Source organism: Ctenopharyngodon idella, chromosome 15, assembly GCF_019924925.1.
Source record: "Ctenopharyngodon idella isolate HZGC_01 chromosome 15, HZGC01, whole genome shotgun sequence".
Classification (NCBI taxonomy): Eukaryota; Metazoa; Chordata; class Actinopteri; order Cypriniformes; family Xenocyprididae; genus Ctenopharyngodon; species Ctenopharyngodon idella.
In genome coordinates, this window is record NC_067234.1 from 31029907 (window position 1) to 31040809 (window position 10903).

The 10903-nt window shown below is 37.8% G+C and overlaps 1 protein-coding gene across 5 annotated transcripts in view; it reads right to left on the bottom strand.

The window, feature by feature from the left end:
* Positions 1 to 7213, bottom strand: part of si:dkeyp-97b10.3 (NACHT, LRR and PYD domains-containing protein 1a allele 5) — a 34220-nt gene extending 27007 nt beyond the window's left edge. For 4 of the 5 annotated variants that reach the window (XM_051863778.1, XM_051863777.1, XM_051863775.1 and 1 more), the window contains exon 1: positions 6837 to 7213. In XM_051863778.1, coding sequence (XP_051719738.1) covers positions 6837 to 6886 — 50 coding nt within the window. In that variant the 5' untranslated portion in view covers positions 6887 to 7213. The remainder of the gene's footprint in view (positions 1 to 6836) is intronic. The other variant, XM_051863776.1, reaches the window with a different exon arrangement.
* Positions 7214 to 10903: the final 3690 nt, after the last annotated feature.

Here is a 10903-nt window from a genome sequence, read left to right on the forward strand (position 1 = left end):
AGGTTATTCATTTGTCACCTCTGAGCTGCATTAAACAGTCTGTGTAAATTATCTCAATCAATGACCCTTCAGATGCAGCGTGGAGTGTTTCCTCTCCATTGCAAAGATGAATTTTGTTGATACTGATTTAATTTGACTGGTAACAGCCCTATTGTGTCTTATTATTATAACTGAATTTGATTACATTTATGAAATGTACACAAAAGATGATGCATATGCATCCATGCATATAATTAGATTTTAAAAATGGATTTGTAAAGGTAAAAATGTCCATAAAAAGGTAAAAATCAATTGAAAAAATAATTTCTGTCACTGCTGTGACCACCACACAGAAAATGAAGAATATTAAAAACTTTAGGAGTCAGCTGTCCAGACAGTCCTAAACCTGCCAGGATACCAGGACAATAACACACTCATCTAATTATAGTTATTGATAAAATGCCAGAAAATATTGAGATATATTCTTTTGTCAATATCACACACCCCTAGGTAAACCTTCACAAGTTTAGTGTTGGTGCCTGTGAAACTACATCATTCCATGATACTTCCTTCCAAAGAATGAAAACAAACTGTAAAGGTAATCTGAATCATTTATACTTCAGTATTTTGTATTCTTTTACTGCTAGTAACTGAGCTGACATTATGTTTATCTCGCAGGCATAGTTTCGTGGCTCTGATTTTGAAGGAATTTGCCGTGAAAATGAGGTAGAAGTAGAAGGTGCGGAAGAACGCACAGAACTTGTCACTCTGATAATTCCTGTAACTCGTCTGTATTGTCATTCAAGAGTGTCTTGAGCAGCGAAACTCTTCAAGCTGTTCGCTGATACACATTCTGCATGTCTGCCTTATCTAACACACCTGATTCAACTCATCAGCTCATCAGTAGTGAATCGAGTGTGTCTGATAAGGGAGACATACAAAATGTGCAGTGGTGAGGGTCCCAGGACAGGCTTGAGAACCATTGAGACTGGATAAGATATCTATATGAAAACATATTATATATATATATATATATATATAACTAAACATAAACATACAAGCTATTTCACTTTAATGGCAATGAAAAGGACCTATTAACTGCCATTAATGTGAAATTACTGAACCTAATACGAGCTTGATAAAAATGCTCATTTTAGAAGAAAATTTCAGATGGCACTTAGAGGCTTTTGCATCTGAACTCTTCATATATATATATATATATATATACACACACACACACACACACACACACACACATTAAAGCACCTCAGCTGAAGACAGGACAAGAACATGGGAGGTAAGAAACTACATCTTTAAAAAATATGCTTTTAATTGAATTCTAAAATTATTCTATTTATTCTAAAACAGGATTTTGAAGTGTTTTTTGAACTTTGACTTTGAACAATTGCAAGTGTTTCCGTATTTAACAAGAAAAGCTACTAGAGTTTTTAACCTTTAGAAATTCAGGTCTTGGCTGGTCCCTGGAGCGTACGATCAAACCGGTGTGATTAGAACGTTCAGTGCATCACGTGATCAACTGCCAAATTCAAATGTACTTGCGCGCTTTGGCAGGCGCTAAACCAGAGACAGACGCGTGTGCAGCGCTTTTCATATTTCACAAATATGCAGTGTTTTCAACTGCAAAATGCTTATTTTAGGTTTCAGACATTTAAATACACATAAGTACTAACAAAACAATACATTTAGAGTTTGTAAAATACACACTGATGTCTATAGCGTCAATTACAATCCTTTTCATAACAATTATATGACATGTTTTATTCATGTAAGATACACATTGTGTAAGTAACTTTAAGGTTTATTCTATTCTTCTCCCAGTTTACCGGCTCACTTACTTTCATGTATTTCGGAGAAGTGGATGAATTCGCGTGTTGTAAATCCAACAGATTTGATTCTCTGTGCGCCGCAAAACTAACATGGCGGCGCCCATCGAGCATATAGCTCATCTAACGTGATCGTTATAAAGGTGTTTAAACAGCGAAATAAATCCACTTGCACATATTTGACAATCGGAATATCAGATATTTCACGCTATAGTTAACAAAATTGTGAATATTTTAAATAAAGAAGGAAAAATTAAATAAAAGCAGATCATCAGTCATACAGCGCTATTGTGGCTGCGGTGTGTCATGTAACAAGCAATGACACATCACCATGGAAACAATAAAGCGATACGCTCGAAATAACGGTCGCCTTGAAAAACTCACGCTGGGGGGTCAGCCAGAATATTTTAAACTTACGTGTGAAAGGGTTAATTATATGAACATGCAGTCCCATTATATTATTTATTATAAAGTGCTGGTTTAATTGCATTTAATTGCATTATAATAGCTAAAAATAATAATAATAAACTATTTTAATGTATTATTTATAAGGTGTAATGAAAAGGCACAGAAATATACAGTTTTTTTTTTTATTATTATTTTTTTTTATAAGTTTTTATTTTAATCATAAGGACAACCAGTTCGTAAATACACTGATTTAAAGTTGGCATAAAATAGAAGTTGTGATTGACTTTGTTACGGTATTGTGACATATTTGAATGGTGTGTTCACAATACATATTTGAGTGAAGCAGCACATCGAACAAGAGAAAAAACGGACTTCCTCCATCGGTTGTTTATTGGATATTGAAAAGTGAGCATTGTGTTCTGAAATGGAGGCGGATCTGAATGTGACAGGCTGAACTGCTGATATGACATTTAAAATATTACACATCACTCAATCAACACGTTAGGTTACAGTCTTAAATGGGACCCTAATATAACAATAGCAGGTTGCCACTTCTTACTAGTGGTCCATAGATTTTACCATGTGTTCAGCTCATGATGGTCACTCACAGCCACCCTTATTTGAGGCAGTGCCAACCCATTTAAAATGCTCTGACGTGCCCCTGCCTGTCACGTGAGATACAATCACAGGAAATGGAGTGCCAGCATCTCATATTATCACCACACCACTCCCTACCTCCAGTCCACACAAACAATAGACAACTGTCAAGGGCTCCGTGTCCTGGAGAATTATGATGATTCACACTAAAAAGTAACAGTGCAAGGACCGAAGTATGTCAACAAACTGTTATCTAAAGTACACGCAGCAGCACCGAGCTTCATGAAGCGTGTCAGCAGCACTGCGGGCGGCTGTTTGCACATCAGAGCTCAAAACACTCTGACCTCAGGCTAGAGGAACAAACCGCACACAACACACAAGAGCAACTACTGCAGTCTTCACCGCCTGAACGAACTTAAAAATAACATCAGAAACTATAATTCAAGTAAAAGCAGCAGAGTGATCCAGAAAAGCACACATGCACTCTTGAAAAAAACATGAATCGTTTAAAAACAGTGCCTTTCATTTCAACACAAACACAAATGATCTGATAACTGTTCATGGATTTAATCTCATCCTGAGGATTCCTTCGCCCTCAATATGGTCCACTACTAGTCAGCGGGCCGCCCTAGTGACAATATTCCTCCCTCATCCCAACTCTTCCTCATTTTATCCAATACCTACCGTAATTCAGAGGGATAGTTTTAGTTTGGCACTTAAGCAGAATATCAGGACCGAATCCTTCCTGTAAGGACAGCAATCCAAATCTGTTTACCACTATAAGACTGTTTAAAACGTCTAGAGATTAAGTAGGCTATACTCGTTCTGCGGTACCGTTGCTCTCAATGATGGTCCAAAAGATGCGTTATAGATGCTCATTTAACTTTATATTTGTGAAATAAAACCCTTTGTGCGCACCATCAGATGAAATCCTGCAGGCACCTGTGCTTTCACCGTCCAATAAATGCACATCCTTGATTGAGTGCGGATTTCTAGAGTATTTACTTGAACTTCTCAGGTGATATCTATGGTTTGACCCATTTCAGAGGTGGGCAAAATTAGAATTTAAAATGGACTGAATAAAGCTCCCTACGAACTTGACGTGCGATGCCGCGCTGACATGTATGCGCATGAATCACTGTCATAGCAATTGTAAGTTACTGCATAATACATTTTTAACAAGCCCAATACAGAATCAAGATACACATGGTCTCACTTTTAGCTATGTCTTTTAACTATTATAGTATTTCGAAGGACAAAAACATGAACTTTAACTATTGGCTTTAAATCATCAAGTCTGCTGTCACTTCGTCGCAGGGCCCTGGGCGGTCACACATTTGGCACAGCCCTTGAGACGGCTCTGTAATATTCCAAATCTATAAACTCTTGAATGTTGAGCGAGGATCATTTTGTGAGTCCAAGCGCTCAGATTACATTGAAGTGCATCATTCTGTATAGAATGATATTCCAGACTATTATCTAAAGAAATTGCAAATTGTATTTGCAATTGCGTTTTCCATTTGTGGACGCATAAATTGTGACATAATCCAAATGCAATTGCAAATCTTGCATTTTTTTTTTTGTTTTTTTTTTACTTTTTGTTTTATTTGTGATTTTGATGTTAATAGGGTTGTATATTTTTGCATATTTGTTGATAAACCTAATAAAAAATATAAAAAAATAAATGTCATGCGAATGCTTTGAACAATGGAGGTAATAAATTAAATTGTGGAAGAACTTACGATGCTTGCGCAACAAGTTGACGACAGTTCATACTCTACAGATTTCCTCTTACTCAGAAGTCATTTTTGGACAGGTTAAAGGTGCAGTATGTAAGAATTCTGTCCGCTAGAGGTCACTAGAGGCCTATTCAAAACAAAGGCGTAGCATGATGACGCCAAGTTTGACTGCGGAATCTTGGGACATGTGGTCTTCACCTCAACGGACAGTGCAAACGACGTGCGCAACACACGCCTCACGAGCAGCGGAACTTTTATTATGCCACAGTCGCCGGCGCCGCTTCCGCTTTTCCGGTCATGAGTATGAGGTAACGCAGCCCTGTTTATCATATTACATACATTTGAGAGTGTTAAAAATTATGTTATAACGTTACTCTGCTGTGAGACACTTGTTTGAGACACACTGCAGTGAGCTAGATCGATTTTAGAATATCATATTAAATACTAGATGGCTTGTGTTGATAAATGGCATGCAATTAATTTTAAAACGTATTGTATGATGGAGAAAATTCTGTATTACTGTTACTAAAAATAAAGCTGCATCTGATTATGCTATGTTAGCTACTTGACAAAATAGTGTTTTTCTCTGAGGCATGGTAAAGCATGGTACTCGCAAAAAATCAAGAAAATTAGATTTAAACAATAAGACTAAATGTGTTGAGCTATATAACAACAATTAGTGTTCTGTCTATAAATATATCAAAACAGTTGTTCCCTTGTCTATTAAAACAGGTATTATATTAAAGCGTCTTTGGTGTTTCTATGGTTTCTACAAAATAAAACCGGAAACCGAGGGTTAATGCGGGTATGACGCAATTGAAGGCGACTCCTCAAACGTCCCGGAGCCTTGGTTAAAATTGCAATTTTCTCACGATTTACAAATAGTTGGAAACATTTGGGATATTGTAAGTACTCAAGTGAACAAAATATATAACACTGGCCTAGTGGTTTTTGGATATTTTACTGCAAAAATATTACATATTGCACCCTTAAATGGCAAATTCTATTTATACTAGCTCCGCCCACCAATGTCTGGTTGAGCCACTCAAGTTTTAAAAAAGACACACAAAACTTAACATTTTCAGTGGCGCAGCAGTAGCGCAGACCTGGCTTTTATCGCGATCAACGCAGGTTCGAGTTCGCCTTTTGCCGAGCTCGCATTTATTTAAAAAAAAAATTAAAATAATGTTCGAACGAGTGTTTAATAATATTAAAAGTGTTTATTGGGTAGGGTTAGGGGAAGGTGTAGGGAGGGTTTTTATTCTCCCAGTAAGGCAGCATCCATTGCATAATTTTAATAAATATAATCATTTACACTCTATGATATTATTGCATCCTGTTAATGTACAAAAATACTGAGGTGCAAATAGTATCTGCCAATATAAAGTATAGATAGCAACTAATTACTATTTACTCTTATTGCAAAGAACTAATACTTTTACATGGTGTAAATAGAATCTATCACTATTTTCACCTAGTGTAAACAGTAGCATATCGCTAAGAGAAATAAGAAAATGCTGCTTTTGTCACTTAAGTGTAAACAGAATATATTGCTTTTTCACTTTCGTGTAAATAACATCTATCGCTAAGAAAATATGTTATTTTCACTTAGTGCAATTAGCCGCTGACTTAAAAGTTTGGTTGAATGGACTTTAAATGAATGGACAGAACTAGATTTCAATAAAATTGTCGTAACTGTTTTGAGACCCCTGCCCCAGGGGTTCTTCTTAAAATCCTAAATATTACTCATAAACTGAATTTACAAACGTCTTCCTTTAATCCAATCAGGTAGGGTTACTGGCCAATGTACGTCACAATAAATTATTAATATTCATAACTCCCTTTTCCATAGTACTACTGATGCATTCGCATCCATAGGCTCGCTTGCTACATAAGCACGATTTAACTTGAGCATCCAGAACTTTCCATCTTATTATTTGAAATAAATGAAACACAATATGGCGCTTTACACTGTATGATACGGCTCACTTTTAAATGATGTGTGACGAGATATGCGCTCGTGTAGTTCACTACATCGGTCATTTCAGAGTGTTTATCGGAGAGATAAAGTTCATTAATGTCAGTGTGATCTGTTGAGCCCTGAATTATTAATCCTCTGTAACTGCATTGTTATTACTGTGGTACTTTCGGTTTTGCTCGACGGCGAGCACCCTTTGTTTACGTTCAGCGCGTGCAGTAGTAGCACGAGCCCTGCACAGAATGATGATGTTAAAGTGGCAACAAGAAGCAGTTCGCCATCGATACTCACCCATCGTTCAGTTGTGTCGTTTCTCCATAATGTGCCATGTGCGCGACCATTATTCGCGCGCCGACAGTTGTCGATTCGCGCGCCAAATGATATTTGCAGATAAGAAATTATAAACCCAGTCAATACTGAGCCCATTCATGCAACACTGACACTGATCCACACACACACACACACACACACTCACACTCACTGGTGTTTCCGCGACTGGCAGCAGCAGGAAGTGGCGGGAACCAATGTTTACAGCAAATGTCCATTACAATAGAAGCCACTGAAGGCGGAGATTAAATTAATAAAACAAAATTATAGTTTAATGTGCAAATTAAATAATACTAAAAAAAAAAGACGTTATATGAGTTATGCAATTCCATGCTGGTTTAACAACAGGGTCTGGGGACCCCTGGAGGCCAGTGAAGGTGTTGGTTGTACAAAATAGGGCAAAGATTTAACACTTTCAGGTTCAGCGTTTGTGCTTTACACACGTCTCTCAAACTACAGCTATAGGCTATAATTTCCCCACAGTTATCTGCAACAGATGAACGTTGCTAGGATGTTTAGTTTAGAAGTCAAATGCTATCTCTAAACTGCAAATAAGTGTTAACTAGTGCTGTTATTACAAGCTATGTAGGGAGAGTGGGGTAAGATGAGCCATTTTTTGCGCAGCATCTCTCACAAATGTCTCCATGGTTGCAAGGCACGCTCCCTGTGCAAGCAGGGGGTCACAGCCGCTGCATAATATCATTGCGCCTGCTGCACCCATGGTACGGCAGCAAAGTTCCTTGATTATTACGCTGGAATGAGAGTATAGTTCCTAGCCATATCGGCCTAGAAAACTTTTCATTTTCCGTCGGTCATAGTACACGATGTAACTACAGAAGAGTCCAGTTTTAAATAGGAAAAATATCAAAACTCTTTGGTCATTTTTGAGTGAGATGCTAACGGTCTAATCAGATTCAATGAACTATGCTAAGCTATGCTAAAAGTGGTACCGCCAGACCCGGAGATTGGCTGAATGGATTCGAAAACGGTAAAACTCATCTGTTTAACTCTAGGGGAGTTGGAAAATGAGCCTATTTTCAAAAAAAAAAGTGGAGTGTTCCTTTAACATCACTACAAGTGTGCCAAATTTTATAATTGTCCTACTTATGGTTCATAGGGCTGCAATAGACCCTTTGAGGGAGGAAGAGTAATAAGAAAACTAACAGATACACAGATACAAAACTTCTTAACTATCAGTGTTACTATGTTAAAGTAAGTGTTCCTTTAAAGGGGACCTATTATGTACCCTTTTACAAGATGTAAAATAAGTCTCTGATGTCCCCAGAGTGTGTATGTGAAGTTTTAGCTCAAAATACCCCACAGATAATTTTTTATAGCATGTTAAAATTGCCACTTTTGGGGGGGTGAGCAAAAACGCGCCGTTCAGTTGTGTCCTTTAAATGCAAATGAGCTGCTGCGCTCGGCCTAAGAGGGCGGAGCTTCACGAGCTGATTCTCCGGTGTCAGGAGTCAGTCAGGACACACTATAATGTCAGAAACTGTGAATATATGCTGCATGGAGATAGAACAGGTATAGTTTAATTAATCCACCTCGTCTTAAGCAGCTCAGATTTAGAGAGTAAATGGAGAGAGCTATGTGGATTGATACATCCAGCTACAGAACACCTAAAACACTTGGGAGACATTCTCATCAGTGCAGCAATGGCTGACTGTGTACAACTGGCTGTGAACTCGCTCAGGGCGGTTCTATGTTAAAACGGCAGTGTCTGTCAACAATCGTGGGCGGGGCCTGTGGCTAATGTGACGGCACACTGCCAAGAACCTGTAAATGGCTTGTTCTGAGACACTGCTTATGATTTATGGGGATTAAAAAAAAAAAAAGGAGTAGTTGGATTTTTATCATTATACGGTGGTTGTGTACACACACTGACAACACACATTTATAGCGAAACACCATGCAAAAGTGAATTTTGCATAATAGGTCCCCTTTAAAGATCAACTACTGAATTTGAAGTCTCTGCTGTCTTGCCAGATGAAACCTTGCTAACCAAAAATAAATAAATAATAATAAATAAAGCTGTACAATAATACTGTAAATGACCAATATTTAAATAAAAAAAACTTAGCCCTAATAAAACTTAATATGTCCAACATTATCTCTTCCCTAGTGAAAAAATAGTATACTTAAGCACAATTTATTTGTATGTTCTTTAGTATAACTAAATGTACTTGTGGCACGCTATAAATTGGTATACTTGAAGTCTGCTAAATTGGAACAACTAATTTTGTACTAAGTTGTCCAAAAGCAGTGCTGAAGTTCAACTAAAGTTGTATTAAATATACTTGTTTGTGCTAAAGTGGAACTATTCCAAGTATACTTAAGTACACTTTAAATATACTATTGTATTTAAGTTTTGAAATGCAGAATTCACTCAGCATAAACTTTAAATGTATTTTGGTGACATTAGTATTGCAATTCATTTACATTGTAAGAGTGTTGAACATACATTAATATTATACTGATAACAAACTTTTAGTGATTTTAAAACACGTTGCAATGGCATTCCAAGTTAACTTGAAGTGTGCAAATGGAATCATAGTGTGCTTCAAATAGGCTACAATAAAGTAATCTTTATAAATAAAGTTAAAGCTTTAGAATATGCCTTTTATTGACAGTCCCAGTAACTTACTTATCCAGTGAACATCAGTGAGACAATGGGAACAGATTTATATGTACAGGTGCTGGTCATATAATTAGAATATCATCAAAAAGTTGATTTATTTCACTAATTCCATTCAAAAAGTGAAACTTGTATATTATATTCATTCATTACACACAGACTGATATATTTCAAATGTTTATTTCTTTTAATTTTGATGATTATAACTGACAACTAAGGAAAATCCCAAATTCAGTATCTCAGAAAATTAGAATATTACTAATGACCAATACAAAGAAAGTATTTTTAGAAATCTTGGCCAACTGAAAAGTATGAACATGAAAAGTATGAGCATGTACAGCACTCATTACTTAGTTGGGGCTCCTTTTGCCTGAATTACTGCAGCAATGCGGCGTGGCATGGAGTCGATCAGTCTGTGGCACTGCTCAGGTGTTATTAGAGCCCAGGTTGCTCTGATAGTGGCCTTCAGCTCTTCTGCATTGTTGGGTCTGGCATATCGCATCTTCCTCTTCACAATACCCCAAAGATTTTCTATGGGGTTAAGGTCAGGTGAGTTTGCTGGCCAATTAAGAACAGGGATACCATGGTCCTTAAACCAGGTACTGGTAGCTTTGGCACTGTGTGCAGGTGCCAAGTCCTGTTGGAAAATGAAATCTGCATCTCCATAAAGTTGGTCAGCAGCAGGAAGCATGAAGTGCTCTAAAACTTCCTGGTATACGGCTGCGTTGACCTTGGACCTCAGAAAACACAGTGGACCAACACCAGCAGATGACATGGCACCCCAAACCATCACTGACCGTGGAAACTTTACACTGGACCTCAAGCAATGTGGATTGTGTGCCTCTCCTCTCTTCCTCCAGACTCTGGGACCTTGATTTCCAAAGGAAATGCAAAATTTACTTTCATCAGAGAACATAACTTTGGACCACTCAGCAGCAGTCCAGTCCTTTTTGTCTTTAGCCCAGGCGAGACGCTTCTGACGCTGTCTGTTGTTCAAGAGTGGCTTGACACGACAGCTGAAACCCATGTCTTGCATACGTCTGTGCGTAGTGGTTCTTGAAGCACTGACTCCAGCTGCAGTCCACTCTTTGTGAATCTCCCCCACATTTTTGAATGGGTTTTGTTTCACAATCCTCTCCAGGGTGCGGTTATCCCTATTGCTTGTACACTTTTTTCTACCACATCTTTTCCTTCCCTTCGCCTCTCTATTAATGTGCTTGGACACAGAGCTCTGTGAACAGCCAGCCTCTTTTGCAATGACCTTTTGTGTCTTGCCCTCCTTGTGCAAGGTGTCAATGGTCGTCTTTTGGACAACTGTCAAGTCAGCAGTCTTCCCCATGATTGTGTAGCCTACAGAACTAGACTGAGAGACCATTTAAAGGCCTTTGCA